This window comes from Pithys albifrons, chromosome 4, assembly GCF_047495875.1.
Source record: "Pithys albifrons albifrons isolate INPA30051 chromosome 4, PitAlb_v1, whole genome shotgun sequence".
In the NCBI taxonomy this organism is placed as follows: Eukaryota; Metazoa; Chordata; class Aves; order Passeriformes; family Thamnophilidae; genus Pithys; species Pithys albifrons.
In genome coordinates this window covers 60,948,028-60,970,592 of record NC_092461.1, presented here as the reverse complement: position 1 = coordinate 60,970,592, position 22,565 = coordinate 60,948,028, and the positions used below count along the sequence as shown (strand labels likewise).

Below are 22,565 nucleotides of genomic sequence, written 5' to 3'. Positions count from 1 at the left end.
GGGAGTTGTCTTGGGGTTTGTCTTTTTCCCTTTCTCAGGTTTTTTTTTTGGTGTGCTATTTCTCTGCAATGAACGTTGTTCGTTTCACTTTAAATGCTGTCACAGTTTCAGCCCAGAATCCTCCTGAATCCTCCCGAGAACAACTACTTTAATCTCCTATGACACCAAGTAGAATGTCAGAGCACAATACAACTCTACAAGATAATTTTTAAAAGAAAAGGCACCTGTACAATGCGTTTAATACAAATTAAAGTAACTAACCCTCACATTAGGATATGTGGATGATATGATATGATATGATATTCAGCACGAGTCATACAGTATAATCTAGAGGTAGCAAGAAGGCCGCAGTTACCTGAGGCGAATCAAAAGGATACCGACTACTAAACTTAAATAAAAGCTGAAATTTCTCCCCTTCATATAGTGTCCCTGGAGCACCTTCCATGTCTACAATCCACCTACAGAACAGGGAAAAAAGCTGTTAGTGTTGTGGACTGACAAATCATAGTTTTACTCCTGGAGCACAGGACTAATCAAATGAACCATAAATCACAGTCAAACCTTCTAAATTCATTATTAACATTAACAATCGCAAAGGTGAGCAATGCTTCAAGCCTAGATTTGAAAGAAACAAGCTTGGTATTTTACATAAAGGCATTGATATAGTGCTGCAAATTATAAATGTAACTATGACTTGAACTCAACACAGACCCATCTGTTTCTAATAAATGGCTGCTAATGAGAGACAACAAAGCTCAAACAAAAAACCTGTTTGAAAGCTTATTCCTTCACAAAAACAGGTTTGGATGGAAACAAACTAGTACACATTCTCTTTCATGTTATTTTCTTTCCTTTTCTGTCAAGGAAAGCATCAATACAATTTATTAAAATAAAATCTGTATCCAAGCAGAAAGGGCAAAGCTCATATTGCACCTCTATCTGTGAAAAGCTCAGAAATGAAATGGTACCTGGCAGGTAATGGAAGCAAAAATGGAAAAGCAGATAGTATAAAAAGGAAAAGGTCCCAGAACATTAAAAATGGAACAAAAAGAGGGATGATTTGCAAGTGTAATAAAGATAACATATCACAGTGTTGTTCTTCCTCTGTTTCTGGTCCTTCCATCATAACGTGAAAGTAACTGGTGGGTGGAGTTGCCAGGGGGAGGGAAGATGGTGTTGGGTGTGGGGTTTTTACAGTTATTGGGTTTGGGTCGTGTTGTGGGTTTTTCAATCCAGGTAAAAATAGATGCTTTGCATATTGTTCAACACGTACAGCAACATTCTGCTATCTAACTTCTGTCATTTTATAGAACTGTCCTCTTGACCACTTAATGCCAAGGTCACGGGTTCAATCCCCTATGTGGGCCACTGACTTAAGAGTTGGACTCGATGAGCCTTGTGAGTCCCTTCCAACTCAGAATAGTCTGTGAATCTCTCTGTGAAACACTTAATATCATCCTTTGCAGCATCTTTTCCTCATTTTCATTTTTCACCCTTGATTGAGTTTTACACAGTTGAGCAACACGATCAGGTAAAAATTCATCAAGAGACTACAAAAATGGTTAGATAAGGTTTATATCAACTCGAGGAAGGCAGCTGAGATTTTGCAGAACAGCAAGCAATGTGCTCAGAAAAGCTGACATCTCCAGCTAGCAACCCCAATGATCCTATTTCCAACCCCTCCATCCTCCTGTCATATATACCCCTCACTCTATATTGAGACCATGGACATTTTTCATCTTCCTCTCTATTACTCTTTGGGATTTTGGGGGGTTTTATGAGAAAAACTGCTTATCTAATGACCTGCTGGCTGTCGCACCCTTCGAGAGGAATGCATCTTAAACAGTAGCACACTGATGGCTGTAATATGTTCTGTATTTTTGTTTTGTGAAGATGCCTTTGATTTAATCGATCTGCATTCCAGACCACTCATCTCTTCTTATGCCTTCTACTTTTACATTTATACACACGGTGCACCAACATTTCTTTAGATTTATTGAGGCTTCTGATCCAGAACTTCCACTTTCAAATCTTAAAAACAGTTTCATTTACTAAGTAGAAGATAATTCTGCCTGGACATTACTCCTTTTCTCTTACAGTCAAGGAATCACTGGAACCCATCTTTTTTGTGTGCTTCACAATTTAGCCTTCTCCAATTTCTAATCCTTGTGAATTTAAAATAGAAGTTTGCTTAACATTTTAAATGACCCAGTTACATCATGGGATCCAATTATTTTATTCATTATCTTTAAAACCCAAGCAAGTATCACTACATAAATTTTTACTGCACCAGTTCAAACTGTAACTTGATTAATAAACTCAGAACATGCAACCTGACACCAAAAACCCTCAAAGAGAAAGAAAAATATGTTACTTGTGACAGGAAGCTTCTAAAACAGGGAGAATTTTAAAATCCAGCATGACAGTAATCAGGAAGCTTTTATGTACAAGATACTGAAAGGTAAAAAAGTTGTATATGGCAGAAATAATAACAAGGTGGTACTCTGGGAACAGAGATATACTAAGAAAAATCCACAAACAGGAAAAAATACAGATTTTTTTTTCTTTTTCCACCTGCTTTAACTTTAATAGTTGTTTTCTGCTGAAGTGAGTGGAAAACACTTGCAATATTAGACTGAGTACTTTTTGCAGAAAATTTAAAAATCACAGTAAAGCAAGAAACACAAGTTGTAACTCAGCAATTGTACAAGAGTTTATTATTACGTGTACCAAATTCTGGGAACTACTATTTCAATTTGTTTTAGTCCTATTCATCTGCATGAAGTTATCATAAAGACCAGCACCATTAAGAAGCAAGATGAGTGCTGAACTCAGTATATACAAGACTCAGAAAAGCCTCAAGTAATATGGTCTGAGTGCCACCACCAAAAACGCAGATGTGAAATACCAGAATTCAGCTCTGGGCTGTTCTTAAACAGCCCGAGATCCACACTCTCATAAATGCTTCCATCTGCTAAAATTCTAAAATTTCTGTAAAATTAAACTAAGAAAATTATTAACATCAACACAGTCTAAATCTGTTGAATTTCAATCAAATAAAAAAAATAGTTCCAAGAACAATGCCTGTCCCTTTCAATGGTCACAGAATATTTTACGATGTTTCTCTTCCCTTTTCACTAATCACAAAAAAAGCTAAGGCAGGTAGAGAAGTGCAAACAAGTGTACTCAGACAACTTTGCTTTTTAAGAAGTTTCCTTCACTTGCTTTAGAGAAAGAAGGTAATTAAATTAACAACTATTACATACATTCTACACAAATAACACAGAACTCTAAAGCAGTTACTCCATTGTTTCACTAAATCTACAGGGGTTTCAGAGGTTAGTACTTGGGGAAGATTATAAAATTCTTTTATTCTAAAATATGCAGAGGCTTTTACCAATTGATAGTTTGTTAGACAGTAAAATGCCTAATAAAAATTTCATAATCGTTATCCAGCTCCTGAAGGTGTCCAACACATTCCTGCAATATGCTTATTAAGGAGAACACTGTCAGGACTAAAAGCAAACATTCACAATGTTACTTGGAAATGGTGGTAGTCGCATGAAAAGAACATCCCTTACTTACACTTTCAGCACAGGAGAAACAAGAATATATATACTTACTGTGTAATTGAATTTTGCACACTCTTTTCATCTAGAGTCATTCCCGGAGGTGGATCATTTTGAAATGCCAACAGTTCTTTTTGTAATCGTTTCTGTAAAGAAATTGTATAGAATATTTGAAATACTAAATAAAGTTTCACAATAAACATGCACACCAAAGTACATTTCATCAACTGGTAAAACGAGGTTTTCGTAAATTTAAAAACAAAGTGAAATTGAAAGGTGAGAAAAAAGGAAGACTCCTCTCCTAGAAATTTAACTGAAAAGTCAAGAGGCAAAAATAGTCACAGGCTTTAAACTTACTCCTTGAGTAAAATGCAATGGCACTTACCTTTGCAACGCTGCTGTTGCATTACAAACTACACAGAGGTATAAATGATTCTGTCACATTACAAAGATGTCTATGAGGGTTCTACACTTGGCAGAGAGTATTTCATATTCTCAGGATAGCATAAAATTTACGGTTAATTCTACAACATTTTAAGAGCACAACTCGTCCTCCTGTAAGTAATTTAAGACACTTCTATCTGGCATCCAAGGACCTGAGTTCAAGTCTCAGTGGGGACCATCCCCTGGCAGTTCAATGCCTCCCTGCCATCCCATCCCGTCAGATCTCTGATGCTCAGCAGGGTCAGCCCCGGTTAGTACCGGGTGCTGTGACAGTCCCTAGGACTTCACTGTCACTGTCCAAGCTCGCTCGGCCGTGGCAGATGGACCTCAGGACTTAAACGGTGGGGCCAGTTCTGCGCACGCTGTGCCTCACCTAAAACATCCACTGTGCAGGCTGGAAGGGCACACCCACGTGGGGAGAGCCCTGCCCAAATCTGCGCTGGCAAAGTCTGGCCATACATACACACAGCTGGTATCAGTGCAAGCCTTTGCCTTGTTCTGAGACATCCCAGAGGACAGAACAGAAAACTAAAACAAGACTATATGAATTGCTAACAGAAACTATTCAGTAATTGTATAGGAACTGTATGTTAGACCCTACACTCACAGCACTTAGCAAAGAGTTAACACAGAGGTAGTTCAGGTAATTCTTATCTATTCTGACAGGAATAAATCAATAAGAAACTGCAACCAGCTGCTCCTGCACCAACTGTAAGCACTGTTCCTTACAAGCTATGAAGTATGGGCAATGCAGCCTCTGTGAAGTGCTGTCATTGGCACTGATTCCACAGTGTAATTTCTCCATATAAGCAGTTATGCAATAATGTTTTGTCATCTCCAAACCATCCTAATGACAAAAAGTTCAAGGCTTTCTCATTTCCTACCTTCCTTTTTGCTGTTAACAATTTTAAGGTTTACCACCTCCACTTGTGAATGCACTTCAATCACCCTGCTAGTGAAAATGATCTTGGACTCAAAAGGAATAAAAATACATGGTTTGGAGGTTTAGTATCTCATTTCCATTCAACACCCAATTTTTTTAAAATACAGGTTTATCACATATTTGCAGCTGTTTTCCAAACTTAAAAAACACAGTGAAAATAACACTGATTTGTCAACAATTCAGTATCTCATCAATGTCTTTGAAGTCAGACTACAATGAATTCAGTCACACAACTCAAAGGCCCCCCATAAATTAACAATTTACATTCTGAAAATACTGAAATAACTTTCTGTCTCTATCAAACAATCCTGAAAACGTGGCTTGGGCTTCCCTTTTGCAAGTTCCCACATGGAACACAGATACAATATAAACAAGAAGAAAAACCAATGCTAGCATTTCATAAGAAGGTTATCATACATTCCTAACACACTGAAAAACAGATTGGAATCCCAGCGTTCACCTTCTGCTTTCCGCACAGTTTAAGAAAATACTGTTTTTAACACCATTAGGAATTACAATGCAAAGGAGCAAAGTTACAAAACCATTTTACAAATCTTTAATTTGAATGGCTGAGATTAATTCTGAAGTCAATTCTCCCACTGACACCTCCCCAGAACACCATCAAATAAACCTCGATGGCTGTCAACTTGTGTATGCTTTGTCATATAGCAAAATACTTTAAAAGATCAGAAATGAGAACTTTATATGATAAGAGAAATTCAAACTCCCTTAAAGAGGAGATTTGGAAACATTAGTTAAAAAATAGTAAGGAACAAATGCATACAAGATCAGCAAATAATTCAGTAGAACCATTTACTTATCCTTGTAGATTAACTATACAACGTTTTCTTTATAAAAAGAACCCTAAAATCCACATGAAAATTCAATTAAACCCAGCCAAATTAAACTATCAGTATCTGACAGTAATTCAAAGAGACAAAATTTTGTTTCTTCTGTATTCTATAAAAAAATTCTGATCTATCAACACTTAAAATATTCTCTCACTCCAAATTCCATCTTTGACCCTATTTACAGCAACCCTCTTTTCAGTCAAATACAGTCTCAGTCATTCTTTTATCCACCTCACCAGTGTGAAAATATTCCCTGACTCCTTCACAGCTTTTCAGTTCTCACATACTGCATTTATGGCTCTTTCTAAAAAAGCAGGAACACAAGGAAAAAAATTTAACATGTACTTGATCAGCACAGTACACTGAGGTGCTCTGATCCTAAAACATTTGCTGACACTGTCATGAAGGCCTGCCCATGGAACACAAATAATACACACAGAAAACATCCTGCTTATCATGTGCAATACAAAACTAAATTGAAAAATATATCCCAGAGAAATAACAGGACAGACTGTTTATACTTCAGGTACAAAGTATCACAGCAAACCAATAGTATTTTTAAAGACAAAAAAGAATTTAACATTTCCAAGTTAGCCAATTCAAACAAGTACCAACATAAGCCACTCCCACCCTTACAAAATGCTGGAAGACTGAAAACAATTGATGAGAAGGGCTGTGGTACTCAACAACTTTTTTTTGCCTCAGTCTTCAATGGCAAACTCCCTTCCCACACCTTGAGGGGATGGACAGCAGAATGGAGCCCGGGGAAGCAAAGGCCCTGTAAGTGCAGGTCAGGTTTGTGACCACCTGAGGAACCTGAATACAGACCCAATGAGGTGCATCCCAGTGTCCTGAAGGAAATTGGTGGATTTAGTTGCCATCCTCCATGATATTTGCAATGTCATGGCAGTCAGGTGAAGTCCCAGGTGACTCAAAAATGGAAAACATTGTGCCCATCTTTTAAAAGAGTAGAAAGGAGGACCCTGGGAACCCACTGACCTGTCAGTCTCACCTGTGTGCCTGGAAGATCATGGGACAGATTCTCCTGGAAGCTGTGCTCAGGCACAAAGACAAGGAGGTGACTCCAGACAGCCAGCACAGCTTCACCAAGGGCAAGCCCTGCCTGACCAACAGGGGCCTTTTATGTTGGAGTGACAACATCAGTGCACAAGTGAAGGCCTACATGTGTAATTTATCTGGACTTCTGTGAAGTCTTTGGCACAGTCCCCCACAACATCCTTCTTTCTAAATTGGAGAGTAAGACTGTAACATTGCTAGTATTATAAGGAAATGAAAGCACTTTATAGCAAATAAATGTATCACTGAAATAAGGGAGTCCACAAAAATCCCCCCTATTATTATGCATTAAGCATAGAAAACTCAAGTGCAATTCTGATTCATGGGAAGTTCCCAGACACAGCTCCACACTGGGCAGACAAGGAGGGGACACAGAGGTCAAGAAACATGCAGCTCTTCTGAACTTGTTTCAGAGCAATGTCCCAAACAGAACTTTGTTTCCTTTATTTCCTTCTGCCTTGCTGTAACCATTCTAACCCTATGTCTGCATAAAGAACCTGTATTCTCCTTTATACTACTGGAGTGTGATGGTTTGATCCAGGACTTCCCTGGTAATCAGGTGTAACTAGGGAAAGGCTCATCTCATATACTGCTGGATTTTATGTATCTCAGCATTGTTCACTCCCTCCTCATTGAAGGGGCTCTTACCCTAGAACTGCAGGCAATTAAGACTGAAGACCAACAACTGCTATTAGAGAGGGTACAGAACTTCTTTATTATCTCCAGCTATACTGACTATATGGATAATTTTCCTTGAAATTAAAGAACAAAACCAGTATTTTGCAACAGATTCCCAGATTTCTCCAGTCCTCATAATTACAAGGACTCTTTACAGTGTTAGACAGTTCAAGAGGAAAAAAATGCTTCTATTAGACACCCAGATGCACACTTAAGATGTGACTTAATCCCATTATTTGGGGTTCCCTCCCCCCCAGCTGGAATAATAAAATATACTATCCATTCTAAAACTCTACTATCCATTAACCATGCCATACAACTTACTCATTCCTTATCAGAGGAACACAGCTGGGTATCTTTAATAGGCTTTCATGACATATTTTCAAAACTTTTTTTTTATCAAGCATCAACTCAATTATCTCCATACAGACTAAAAAGAGCTGCCTACAGACTTTATCCAGAAGATGAGAGTACTCTACAGCAACTGGAACAAAACTGTAGAGGGCATCACAGTCTGCTCACCAGAATTCATTAAAATAGTGAAAAACGTTTCAAGAGAAGATAACTAATACTTAGAAAATAAATCTTTTAATCAATCTCTCTGGTCAATGCACTCCAGGGTTTCGCTACCCTCATGGTGTAAAATGTTTCTTTGGCATCTTAGCAGAATATCTCATGTTCCAGTTTGTATTTATTGTCCCTTGTCTTCCCACTGTGGCTCTGCTTTCCTCGACATTCTCCTATCATGTTTTTGTAGGCACCAGCACGATCTCTGCTTTGTCTGCTCTTCTCACAGCTGAAGGAAACCAGCCAGTCTTGTCCATCACACAGTTCAGCCCCAGCCACACCGACTGTCACCTGCCGGACTCGCTCCACACACCAGTGTCTTTCTTGTACCTTGCACTGATGCTCCCTGAACACGGCACTCCAGAGGTGGTCTCAGTGCCAGAGAGAGAGGAAGAATCATTTTGCTCCAGCTGCTGACTACAGGCCAGTACGTTGTCTTGGGTTGAGCTGGCAAAATGCCAACTGCCCAACACAGAGAGAAAAGGTACCCCCGCACCGCAGCCAAGGGAAAAGGAGGGAGAGGAAAAAAAAACCCCAAAACCTGAAGTAGCAAGCTTCTTATATTATAAAAAAGAAAGACAATTAAAACCAGAATATGATATAATACATATATTTACAAATGTGAGAAAAAGAAAACCAGTCTAACATATTGAGTCACCCAACCAAACAATACAGATTCCAACCACCCAAACCCCACAAAAACCCAAAAACCTCCCAAACAAACAAACCTTCCAGAGAACCCTCCTAGCAAGAGAGGAGAAAATTAACAAGAAAATGTTCACCTTCATAGATAACACAGCACAGAGGGCAGCAAGGTCTAATCTCGGCAAGGCAGGGCAGTGCATCTTTACAGGTCCAAGGCAAAACCCGAAAGAGACAGAAGCTCCTCCTCCCTCTATCTTTATACCTCTTGACACTTCTTGATGATGTCAGACGATATGAAATACCTCTTTGGTTGCTTAAGTCAGGTGATGGTTGTCCCTTCTGATCCATGTCACATCCTTTGGGCCTGCTAAATTTAGGCCTAACTGAGGCCTAAAGGCAAAACTACCACACATGTACACTCCAATACACTGCTAGAAATATTCTGAAAAATTGTAAGATATTCTCCAAATATATCATCATAGAATTGAATCACAGAATCGATTGGGTTGGAAAAGACCTCTGAGATCATCAAGTCCAACCCTTGGTCCAACTCCAGTCCATTTACCAGATCATGGCACTCAGTGCCACGTCCAATCTCAGTTTAAAAACCTCCAGGGATGGTGAATCCACCACCTCTCTGGGAAGCCCATTCCAATACCTAAAAGTCATGAAAGACTATTTTTTTCTTCCTTTCTTCCTTACAACTTACAATAACTTGACTCCTATTGTGTCTCATTAATAGAGAAACTGAATTATGAGGAGACAGATCTAGTTAAAAAAAATTAAAATCTCTTAAATTGAGCCCTTAAAGGCTAGATTCATATAGTTTAATTAGGAAATTGAGCTCCTCGTTACCATAGTGATTCAGAAAACATTTGAAGTTTAAATTAAAAAACTTCAAATTAATTCCTCTTCAGTGTTTAGTACTATTTGCATGAGCTGACCAAAAAGGTTACAAAGAACATTAATTTTCTCAGAGCAACAGTAAACTCACACTCAGCTTCAAGATTCGATCATGAACTTTTAAAAAATGTGGCTCTGGTATATCATGTCCATACAAATTTGCTGCGAGTGTTATGATGCAACTGTAAATTTCTCAAATTAAGCATCTGAAAAGGAGCAGGTTCAGTGGTGGAAAAGCTTTCCTTTATTTGACAGCCATGAATATAGAATCGATTTTTTTTTCCCCACAAAAGTCTTGAGAATCAGCAGTAACAGACAGAGCAGGACAAAGTATAATGGATTAACACTTTTCAGACAATCTTAATTATCTCACTGGTAGAATCTTATAAACTTAGGGATTGAAGTTACCTCAGAGAAGTCACCTCTTCATCTTCCTAACGTAAGGATGGATCAAAAAATCTTAAAATATTGTAGCTAAAAGCCTTTAACATTTTTCACATCACTTTATATCTTACACTTGTAATTGGAAGAATTTTCTTCACAGTAAGAGATCTAGGTGAGTTCAATAAATTACTGTCAGATTACTTCTCTTAGCCTTCACAGACAGAAAACCACTCCAAGTCAAAACACCAGCTCGTGCAGCTACTGACTCCTGAAGTAACCGCCAAACAGATGTTTTCCATACATTGATATGCTCCTGGGAGCTGTGCTTGCTTTGTTGTCCTTTTCACATTACAAGACACTCTTTCCAATGTTTCTGCTAATTCATCATAAGATTTCATACAGAAGCATCCTTCTGCTTGTCCACTTTCTATTTAAAGGGACTGTGAAACAAACCAAACTGCAATCATGGAGTTATCAACATAAAGGCAGAATAAATGAAGGATGCACAGGAAATCTCAATCTGATCTTCTCCTTCTTTCTGAGAGAAAATGTTATGCCTGAACATACTTTTAATACAACTTTCAATCAAACCAGAACTAAAATGATCAAACTGATAAGAACATTCACTATGTAGAGGGAAACAGAACAGCAGAGTAGGAATACCCAAAACCCAAGACTGGTTAACACCACAGTCCTTCAACTAAAGGAATAATCACCTGTGAAAGACAACGGGAAGTGACATAACCTATTCCTTAAACAAGTGTTTACAAAAAGGTGGAAGTCTTTGAAACCAAGATTATTCACCAACCTTTACAGGAAAGGATGAAATCAAAGAACACAGCCTAATGCTCATCCAAACATCAGTTCCAAAAGGAAGTTTATTCAAGTAGTTGAGACATGACTGACAGAATTTGTATCCTTTTGCTACTTCTGTCAAACAGGTTTGTGGAACTCCTTCAGTTACCCTCCACAGATTTGCAGAAGTCTCAATTTTGTAAGATTTCTCAAAGCACATGGAACAAAGAACACAAAATTAACTGGAGTCAGCAGAATAGAATTCCTGCCAGCTCTCCAGACAGCTCACAACCACATCTATCATTTCAGTCCTGACAGACAGCACTCCCTGTCTGTCATGGTTCAAGTTAAAGTATGTCTGAAGCCAACAGCTTCCAGTGCCTTCGCTAGGCACAAATACACATCCTTCTTTCTCTGAATCGTCACACATCTTACTTGGGCACCTCTGGAAATGGTGCAGTGATGTCTGAGATGCCACAGCTGAATTTTCACTCGTGCTGAATCCTGGTAAACCACATAATGAAGCAGGCAGGGCAGAAGAACACAAAAAGATGCAACATATGAAAAGGGGGACAAGGTAGCAATTTAGGACAGGAAGAAATCTAGAGATTGGCAATGCGAGTATTTCAGAATCAATTTCCTAGAAACAGATAGTTTGGTTACTAAGCACCATTGAGCTGGATGTCATATCACATAAACGCTTATTAACAGATATAAAATTATTTCACTGGTCTCTGTGTTCCTATCAGCTACCTCGAAAGGCAATAAACAATATTTCTAGAGCGTATAGATCAGCACCATCACATTTCCCAAAACCAGGAACCCCTTTTTCTAATTCTGCCATAAGCAAAGATGATACCTACGGACAGAAAGGCTGACAGACTTTAACCACAACCCCCAGTGCAAAAGTGCAGAGGTATTTTCCTCCCCTACCATGAACACTTACCCAGCTCGTGTAGGTATGTGCAAATTACCATTCCCAGTGCCTTTAAAAAGGAGTATCACAGTATCAGGTGTCTATTTCCAGTTCTAAGCCCATTGTCAGAACTCTTGCAACACCTTTGCCCCTCCCTTGGAAAACTGGAGCACAGAGAGTTACAGTTTGACAGAGCTTTGGGCAAACACAAACAGTGTACAGGGAAGTGAGGTGGTCACTACCAAGTACAACCCATGCACAAACAGCTGAGAGCAACTGAGCCAGCCAAAGAGTTTTGCTTCGGGTAACACTCTGTACATCATAACTGGAGTGGGCAAAGCCACATACACTGTCACACTGGCTTTGTTGATTAGCAGTAAAATATTAACAAGATAATCCAATCAAGTTTGAGTGTGTACCCATCCTCCTGACTTGTTATCTCCTAAGAGCTGAAATTAAAAACTTTATCAAAAGTAAATTATATAAAGAAAATAAAATTGCTATTCTCAGATATTTCACTTTTTGGTGTTTCAAGAAATGCAGCACAAAATGCTCAGTGTCTTAAATTGGCAATATCTTAAATGAGTAAATTAAATGATGAGCCATCTTAGCCAAATACTTTACCTCTGAACAACCCTTAACATAGGCTTGAAAGTCTATTTTAAAGACTTTCCTTATTTTAGAGAAAGAAAGCAGGAAGAAGAAAAGCTGAGCTGATTAAACCCAAAGGAGATTCAACATAAGACATGATATATTAAGGGCTTCCACAGAAAACAGATGTGGGGAAAGCAAAAATACAGCAGAGCAGAAACCTACCAAGAGAGCAAACGTAGAAAATGGGCAAACAGCTTCTTTTCACTCCTGCTGGAGAAATCATTCCATGGCTGCACTTTCCTTTGCCGTTAAAAAAAGCTGTGATGGACAATTAAGCTGGACTGTGGTGGCCTTTTTCCCTCAGTGGCAGGAACTAAACTAGCCATGTCCAGTTAGGCAGCATCACAAGGATAAGGACCGATTTTTGGAGTGTCCTGTGCAGGGTGAGGAGTTGGACTCAATGATCCTGATGGATTCCTTCCAACTCAGCATCACAGAATCATAGAATCGACTGGGTTGGAAAAGACCTCCGAGATCATCGAGTCCAACCCTTGGTCCAACTCCAGTCCATTTACCAGATCATAGCACTCAGTGCTACATCCAATCTCAGTTTAAAAACCTCCAGGGATGGTGAATCCACCACTTCTCTGGGCAGCCCATTCCAATGCCTGATTACTCTCTCTGGAAAGAATTTTTTCCTGATATCCAACTTAAATTTCCCCTGGCAGAGCTTGAGCCCGTGCCCCCTTGTCCTATTGCTGACTGCCTGCATATTCCATGATGCTGTGACACTGAAAGACAGAACACCAACTTCACACACACAGGAAGCATTGGTGTCCAAAACATCTGCACTTGAATTTTGTTAGAAACCTTCTACTTCTATGCATGCGAATTCCCTTCTCGTTGTTGAAACGATGCAAGAAAAGGGGAGCCTTCCAGGGACAAGCCCTCCTAGACACCGTAAACTCCCATCTCAATCTCGCTCAGCGATCAGAGGAAGAAAACAAACTCATAAAGAGTTAAAAGTTAAACGTTAATCCCACTGGGCTCCACTCTTCTAAATTTTACACTGGTAAAGCTGCTGCTCACTGGGGAGACCTAACAATATTTCTTCAGTAGTTACCAATGATTCTCTTCCAGACCCAAAAATTTAAATGCACCCAAACTCTGTTAGCACCAACACCCTGTCAGTAATATGATAAAGTCCTGGCAAAGAATTTACATTTCAGTTATGAGCTACAGCCTATCACCTCCTCCCCCATCCAAGTCACAAAATGTTTCACAAAAAACATCTCTATGTTTTGAAGAGACGTGCAGGAGACAGACTTTTTCCAAGCACTCCCTCCCTCCCTGCACAGAGACAAACAGCAACCTTGTACCAGAGCAGCAGGAGCTGCAAACAGCCTGTAACAGCTCTGTTGTACAACACCACCATGTTGATTCATAAGCAAAGCTGTTGCTGGTCTGCTAATACAACCTACTTGCCTGAGAAAGATGGCAACAACTCTATTTTCAGTATTTGGGTTCTTACAGCCACACATTTCTTACTGAAATATACCTCAAATCCAGAATACAAAGTTCTAAAGACTGAGTAGCTAGTTCTGCTTTTCAAACTAAACTCCTTTATAGGAAAACAAAAAACAAAAACACACAAAAAACCCCAACAAACCCACAGTTAAAGCATTGCAGGAATTGACTGCATGTTACTCTCTCATCAGAAACTTAACCTCAAATACCAAAAAACTCTCATACAGATGAGAAACAACAGAAGAAAAACAAGGGACCAAGGTAAAGATTAGAAACGCTGACATTTAAGAAAAAATTACCTGCTACACTCCATCTTGCTACAAAATCTAAAGAAATGACAGTTCCTACAAATTTTTGCTTCCTAACCAATCGGGTCATTCCATAAAGTCCTTCCAGAGTTTGTCTCATAACTCAGGCAAAATAATTTGGCCCAGACTCCAAAACATAAACCACCCACAATCCTGCATGAATTTTTCCTATCAAAGTTCTTCTGCTGAGTTTTAATCAGGACCCAGAGGAGGAAAGGCAGATAATTGACTGGATGTTCTCAATTAAAGCTTCAACAGGACACATAACACAACAGCTTCACAAAATATTCTGTCCATAACAAAGTAATACCAGGATTTTAGTTCAAAGAATTGTTTTTCAGTTTTATCTATTTTTGGCTGAATAGCAGGTTTTCAATCTGTACTGAGACTGCAGAAGCAGATTAGTCTCCTCCTTCTCATTTCTAACAAAACATGTTAACATCTGGCAACCCAGTTCTAATGTTATTTTCTCAGACCAATCCAGGCCTCAAGTTCTGAGTGTCAGGCATTTTGGACATTTCTCTCTTTTTAAGGGAACCAAACGGCAATGTATGAATCTTTTAACGAGATACTTACAAATAAGTTTCCATCACTGATGTTTTATTCTTCTGAGCACTGAAAAATTTGAAAATGTAGACTATGAATTGGGGGTGGTGGGAGGAAGTATTGTTGATTTCTCAGTTTAGTAAGAGAATATTATCTTCACATGCTCCAAGGTATTCTAAAATATTTGATTGAAAGGACAAAGCAACACAGTCCTCTTTTAAAGGGAAAAATATGCTTGACTTAAGATGACTAAGACAAGATCAACATGAAATATTAACTACAGTATAATTAAAGAAAAATCACAATAACTAAACATACACAAAGAAAACACTCTGTACAGTCTGAAAAGCTTTTGACAAATAATCAAGTTTTTTTACAATGAACCTGTCATTTGAAAGCAACTTACGTGGCATCCACAAATACAGAATAAAATTAAACTGACAGCAAGTCCTCTGTTCTGTAAATGGAGTCTTTAAAAGTACCAATGCCCAGCACAACAACCCTAACATGGCAATAAAAGGTCAACTACAGATAATTTTATCTTTTAAGGAAGAGTCTGACACTATTTGAACTGCCTCAGTTAAAGAAATGAGTTTAAGACAAAAGTGAAGGCTGGTACAATGAGGGCAACATGTCTACCAGGAAATTTCTTATCCTTATAAAATCCATCCCAAGAGTTGGTAACCAAGACAAAAATGTTGTATTCTGACAAAAAACCCTTTTGGAAAGAAAAGGGGTAAAATGTTGGAAGCTGCAAACAGTAATAATAGTTAATACTCATTAAATTAATATCCCTAAATATGACAGAGGGAGAATTTCTAACTTAGGAAATCCAAATCCATTCAGTTTCCTTGCCCCTTCTCATTATTAGCCACTAATTCTCAGTCAAGAAGAAATAAATAAATCTATGTGAACAAGTAGCAGAAAATTCTATGAAGCATTTTATTCCAGCAAACTTTTGGAGACAACATTTGCTGTACTCTAGTAAACCAGCATCACAATTTATTGACATATATACAGATTTCCTTCTTGAGGCTGATTAAGCAGTACTTTTAATTAAGCTGAATAAAAAAGGATGTCAAGCAACTTTGTAATCAGCTAAGGAGAAACAATTATTTATTAATACTGTGTATGAAAGGATGCATAGCTACCATCCTCAATGAGATCATTAATTAGCAAAAATGAGGTGTCTTGCAATTCCTGATTTACCACCATTCTCTTCCTTCCCTTCTTCACCAACACATTAAAGCTACTCCGAGGAAGGCAAATTACAAGGTTCCCTCCCTCCCTCCTCTGCCACCCCCACCGATACCTGCTTTTCATGCCAGCGATTAAGGTCACCTGAGAGGAAAAACAAACAAACAAACCAAACTGCAAAGGCTTGCACAGATTCCAGAATACTTTTCTGAACAAAAGAAAGAAACAAACAAACCCCAAACAACTGCAAAGGCTCACACAGATTCCAGAATACCTTTTGAAAGCCCTCAACTATCAAAAGCAGCAGAGGACACGTTACCTGACCTGCATTCTGTCACAAAGCGTTGTTTACTGGCTCTTTTTCTTTTGAAACATTTATTTACTGTATTTTAATTTGCTTTTAATAAATGAAGTTGTAACATGTTTCAGTGACTGGATATTATTTCTTTCTCCCTTCAAAAGACAAAAACTAAACCTCCAGATGACAGTTCTGTCACAAGCCTTGACTACTTCAAAGCTACACAAGATGCACAAAATTTCTGGCTCCAAGTACTAAGCCAAAGACCTTCATCATCCTCTTCCTCTCTGCCCTCGTGGATATTTTAACCTGTAATTTGCTTGAATGCCCATTTCTCAGCTGTAAACCGAGGCCATGCAAGAGACACGATCATTATACTGAGCACATTTGTATTTGTTGCACCCTGCCCTGACTGTGGGTGAGTTCAAAGGGAGTTGTGCCTTCTCTCTTTTGTATTAATAAGGGAAATTTAACCTCATAATCTCTGGGAGGAGTCGCCAGTACTACAGTGTGTAACAGTGAAGGACAGTGAGAGGATCAGGAAGATCCTTTAGTGTGAAAGTCTCAGCTTGGTAGAATTTGAGAAACAATTAAAGAAAGTGCTTGATCACTGAGTTTCACACATTGTTTGAGCTAAGCTGCTTTAGCTTATTAATTACAAACTCACAGAGCCTTCCAAGGGAGCAGCTTAACAAGACAATATTCTCTGGCTTTTGCGAATCTATTGTGTCCTACTTTTCCCTTCTCAGATCTAGAATAGCCAGCCCTAAACACAAGGCAGTATAAAACTGTGAGCACAAAATGCTTGTAATCAAAAGGAATAACTCTTCTTCACCACAAATTCCTGCCTGCTTTTATTCTCCTGATTGAAACTGCACACATATTGATGGGATACCAAAGTTCAACTGGCACGTTTCTCTACATTTGAGCTGTATAGTTGGTTTATGTGGGAGCAAGAGCTGCTGATAATTCCCAGGGCCACTGGTTTCAATAAGCTTTTCTCCTACTTTTCTTCCATTCTAGCTCAAAAATGGTGCAGCTGCTGCACAGCAAAGTATTTCTCAAAATTCTATTTACATGGGCAGATACAAAAACAAACAAATGAGACTTCTTAGGGCCTAAAACTGTAACTTTTATTTTATTTATCTTCACTGAATAAAGACTATAAAGTTTAAACTTTACTTGATATTCGACTCACTTTAAAATTTATTAAAACACACCCATGATTAAAGTAAAATTACTATAAATTTTGCATTTATCTTATTTTTCTATAGCACGGCTATGTGCCAAAGCTAATACACCACATATGAGTACAGACTGATTACAGAGGGTTATGTAAAGGGCTGACAATCTCTTAGTGCACAGGAGAAAGGGTTTTTACCCTCTACTTGTTCTGGTCTCAAATACGGCACTTGCATTTTTCAGTTTAGAAAATTACTAAAATTCTTATCTTCCAGAGGATTCCATCAATGGCACCACTAACAAACACTTCACATTGTTCTTAACTACAAATAATTTCATTGTGGTTATATCCCAGAACTGGTTAAACACTCACAGTAACTGCTCATTTTATTTTTAATTTTTTTTTTATTTGAAGCAACACCAGTAGCATCCCATACTGTGATGTTTGTGTGTACAGAACACACGTGCAGCACCACTACAGTTCCAACTGACTGAAAGCCTTCCTCACTTAAGGTTGGGTTTGCTAAGTTTTTTTGGAACATACAAGAAAAATAGTTCATAACTTTTTTCATGGACACATCTTTAAAATAAATCACTGCCAAATTATTAAATAAAAATGTTGCCAATATTGAACAGACTGAGCAATAAGTAATTGTTCTAAGAAACACAACTTTCACTAACACTCAAAGCTCAGGTAAATAATAGAATCAAGAGAGTATAACCAAACGTGCATGCATTTTTCTTGACATTGCAGTGGCCTGTAAACACTTCCCCCCATCCCCTAACCCACTTGCAGAAAATATTGGGGTGAATCTTGTGGGAAGCTTTCACATTGCTACTGGTTTGCATTTTGTGAAAGAAGTTCCTTGTGATTTCAAGCTGTAACATGAATTCTGCACTGTCATCTCACATAAGTATTTTAATAAATGGTTGCTCAGACACACATTTGGAAAAAAAATTCTACTGATGGAACGAGACTTTTCAAATAGCGCTTGACTTTGATGTGTGAAAGTAACTTGATGATGGCCCAGCAGGGGCAGTTTGCAAGGGGATAACAAAGAAAGGTGGCACCCCACACTCCTTACTAAAGCTGTTTGGGCCATTACTTGCATTAGCTCTGTATTCAGATTTAAATACCTACATGCACAAAACTCATGGGCCTAACCTTGCAGAATAAATGAGGAGTTATTCTGGTGATAAAATGCAAACCTAGAAGTGTTCTCGTAATGAGTTTAAACAGTTTTCACAAATATGTCCAATCATAATTCAGGGTTTCTGGTAACCTGGTATTAAAATTGAAAGGAAGTGAAAGGTAAAATGTAATAATTATGATGTCAGTGTTATAGACAAAGTCAATCTTTCAAGTTTACAATGAAAGTAGTTGATAACTACAGCTTGAGGGAAAAGCTTTAATTTTTTAACACTTCATACAGTAATTACATATTTTCTGTACATTTTCAACTGAACTTCCTTCGCTCTACTTTTCACCTCCTCTTCTATCCATGATACAAGTTCTGCGTTTCCAGCTGTTTGAGAACAACTATTTACTGTTTACTACTTCATAAGCATTTGCTTTTAAGATTTCAGATTACTACAGATGCTGTAACAAATTTTCTAAAGCAAATCACAGAATTTCTGAGTTGGAAAGGACCCACAAGGATCATCGAGTCCAACGTAAGTCCATTTTATTCACTTGTTCTACACTACTTACACCTTTTCAAAATACTTCTGTGGGTTTTTTCAGGAGAAAACTGCACAAGCTTGGGCTTTCTCTGGGAAAAGAAATGTTCTTCCTTCAAGTCTTGTTTGGGGATTGTTGGCTTTTTTAAAGAAAAAATATGATTTGTTTAAAGTTACACAAACCAGGTTTGAACCAGTTCAGCAGCAGCAAATCCGCAACAACACGGTAGTTAGAAACCAAAACACACAATCTCATCAACACTGGCTTCTATTACTGTAGGGAAAAATGGGCTACAGAAAACTGTAACCATTAAAGATTGTCCACAAAGAAAAAAACCACAGAAAGTTAAATGATACACATAAAGGCTCAAAGACACAGGTTGCAGGAGTTACTGTGCAGCCACTGAACTATTCAGGTTGATGTTCAGAGCCACTGACAAGAAGAGAAGATCTGTTACAGTCCAAAAGTTCCCTAGCAGGATGGCTTAGAAAAGGCGAGCAGACAACTCTAGTAACTTAATCAGAGATGTTTCAGTGGATCTGTAAAAATTAAATGTAATTAACCGAGGGTATCGTCATACACTGTCATATAAAATTACATCTGTTTAAGACGTAACTAAACTTACTTAACTCACCAATATATCATTTGTATCAATAATACTGTATAATGGCACAGTGGTAGACTAATGGTATAGTCACAGGCTGCAATGAGCAGCACAAACATTTCAGGTAAACACTGGGTATGTAAAAACACAGCACTTAATCTGACAAAGGATATCTTTTTGTGTCAGGCAACTTACACATTGGAAGTTGGCACTAAAAATAAATTAAATGCTCCTGAACGAAAAAGCTACTTAAATTATATAAAACAGTTTGTTAAACTGTATTCCCACTGAAGATACAGTAATTAATAGAAGAATTCAGAGCCTTGAAATCTTGCTCCCTTGGGGACGTGTTTACTATTGAGAAACTTACTAATTTTCCAGTTCACTTACTAAACTTTCATTTATCCTTCCTGTTTACAACTCCTTTTCCAATCTGCTAAAACACATTACTGCATTAGCAGTTTATTAAACACAGGAAAAAGTAATTAAAGCATTATACAATTAGCCATATAGAGAAAAAAAATCCATAAATGTCCTTGAATCTCTCATCAAAAGACAACAGAATACCCTGCAAGAAAACAGAAAGTGTCACCTTACAGCTGGTACTTCTAAAATGAAAGCAATTACAGCATTAGACGTAGCAGGGCTGTAATTTCTGGAAGTGAGCACTACCCTCCACATGTATCTTACTTTCAGGCAACATTTGTCATTCATATATCCTAAAATAACCTCATGTAATTTTTAACTGGTTTTCCCCTTTACAGAGGGAGCAACAGGAATCAGCTGAGGCAATCTGTAGAAGGTCATTTACTAGGCCAGAGACAGCAACACAACACAGGCTTACAGAGTCCCACAAAGTGCCTTCTTCACAGCTTACAGCTGTCATTTCTCTGGTTTTCACACAGTTTTACAAAAGGTACTACATATTAAATTACAGCCTCTGTTTGGCATTTGTGCATGTGAAAGTCTGAACATTAAAAGAAGAGCACTGCAAAAACACATTTGCCAGACAGAGCTAATAAAACCACGGCAGACCAAACTACCTGTCTGAGCTACTGCCGAAAGAACATTCTGTACTGTATGTTCAAGTTCTTGATCTCATTTCATTTCAATAACTCTGAAAGACACACAGAGGGGCCGGTTTATGCATCTAAACTTCACAAGTGGAATTTTCATCCCATAAAGTACAATGCTTCAACATTTAAACTCTTTTTAGCTATGCTAAATCCAGGTTATTAGGACAATTAAACAAGTTTCTTTCATTTTGTACACTCCTTCTGGGCTGTTCCACTACTAGTGACAAAAAATACAAGTTATACTGGACCAAAATGAAAAAGGAGAAGGGAAAGATAATGCAGATCTAAAAAGAAAACAGAAAACTGTAAATATTCACAGGAAAGCAGAGCAGCTGCTGAAACAAGACAGAGGCCACTGCCACAAAACCGAGCCATCATTTCGCCTGCCCCAGTCACAGTAAATCACCACCCACTCAGAACCACACACAGGGAAAGTGATCCATTCTCCCAGAGCGATTTCTGCAGCCCCTATTTAAGAACCCCTCCGGAGTAGGTTTGAATGAATAATTCAGCTGGAAATACCCGTCAAGCAGCAGGATGTTTCATGCTCCTGCACCTACAGCAACCCCATCCGACCGAGCAAACCCAGATGGTACCTGGCAGGGCCAGCCCCACACCGCAACCTCATTTTACGGATGGGGAGAGGAAACAGCAAGCGGCGCGGCGCAGGACACGCCTGCCTGCCCGGGAATTGCTGCCGGAACCCCGAGGAACACGGAGCTGTCTGTCGGTCACGGTCCCCACGGTACCACCCCGACCGCCCACCTCGCACGGGCGGCACTCGCTGACACGGCGCTTCCAGCGGGGCTGGGGCTCCTCGCCGCCCCCCAAGGGGCAGCGATCCCCTCGCCCTCCCCTCGCATCCCCCGTGAGGCTGCGATCCCCTCGCCCTGCCCTCGCCACCTCCCGAGGGGTGGAGGATGCCCTCGCCGCCCCCCGAGGGGCAGCGGACCAGCCTTCATCCTCCCCTCGCCCTGCCCTCGCCGCCCCGGGGAGCGCCCAGCCCGCCCCGGCCCCTCTCCTCCTCCTCGCCGCCTCCCCCCGGGCCCGCCTCGCCCGCCGCCGGGGCCCGGCCGCGCCTGTCGCACCGCCGCGGGTCTCACCTCCATCCCGGCGCCAGCCCGGCCCTTCCCCCGCCTCCACCTGCTTTTCCCAGCCCGATACCCGCAGCTCGACCCCCTCAACCTCTGTCCCGGCGCCTGCTCCGCCCGCACTGCGCTCCGCAGGCGGGCGCACGCTCCCGGCGGAACGGCGCCTCCCGGCCCCAGCGTCCCCCCCTCCGCCGCCCGGCCCCGCCCGGCCCGGCGCAGTGCCGCGGGCTCCGCCGCAGCCGCCTCACCTGCATCGACGCCATGATGGACCCTCCTCCCCCTCCTCCCCTCCCTCTGCGCCGCCGCCGCCGCCGCGGCCCCGCCCCGCGCGCTCACGGTCACGTGCCCGTGCCCGTGCCCGTGCCCGTGCCCGTGCCCGTTGGGTGCGCGCCCGCGCGTGCGCGGGGACGAGGCAATGCGGGCGGGCCCGAGCAGCGGGAGCCGTGCGGGCGGGCGGGGTCTTTGACATCCCAAGGCCGATCCCGAGTCCCGATATCGATCCCAATCCCGCCGCCCTTGCCGGCTGCCGTGGGGGCGCCTCGCCGTCGGGAGGCTCCCCGCGGTGCTGCCCATACCCTGGCTCGCCCTGCGGCGCTCGGGGCTGTCCTCCATCGCCACCCGCGGGGGCGGCGCGGGGCTGACCCTCCGTCGGGGCTCTGCCTGTGAGGGTATTGAAACCTGCTCGGCCA

At 40.4% G+C, this 22,565-nt stretch overlaps 1 protein-coding gene across 3 annotated transcripts in view; it reads right to left on the bottom strand.

Annotated features, from left to right (window-relative positions):
• Positions 1 to 22,163, bottom strand: part of UBE2W (ubiquitin conjugating enzyme E2 W) — a 33,339-nt gene extending 11,176 nt beyond the window's left edge. For 2 of the 3 annotated variants that reach the window (XM_071554343.1, XM_071554345.1), the window contains exons 1-3: positions 22,125 to 22,163; positions 3,624 to 3,715; positions 356 to 458 (exon numbers count right to left, since the gene is read on the bottom strand). In XM_071554343.1, the coding sequence (XP_071410444.1) occupies positions 356 to 458; positions 3,624 to 3,715; positions 22,125 to 22,139 (210 nt within the window). In that variant the 5' untranslated portion in view covers positions 22,140 to 22,163. Of the gene's footprint in view, positions 1 to 355; positions 459 to 3,623; positions 3,716 to 21,888; positions 21,980 to 22,124 lie in introns of those variants that run through there. The other variant, XM_071554344.1, reaches the window with a different exon arrangement.
• Between the last annotated feature and the right edge of the window lie 402 nt (positions 22,164 to 22,565).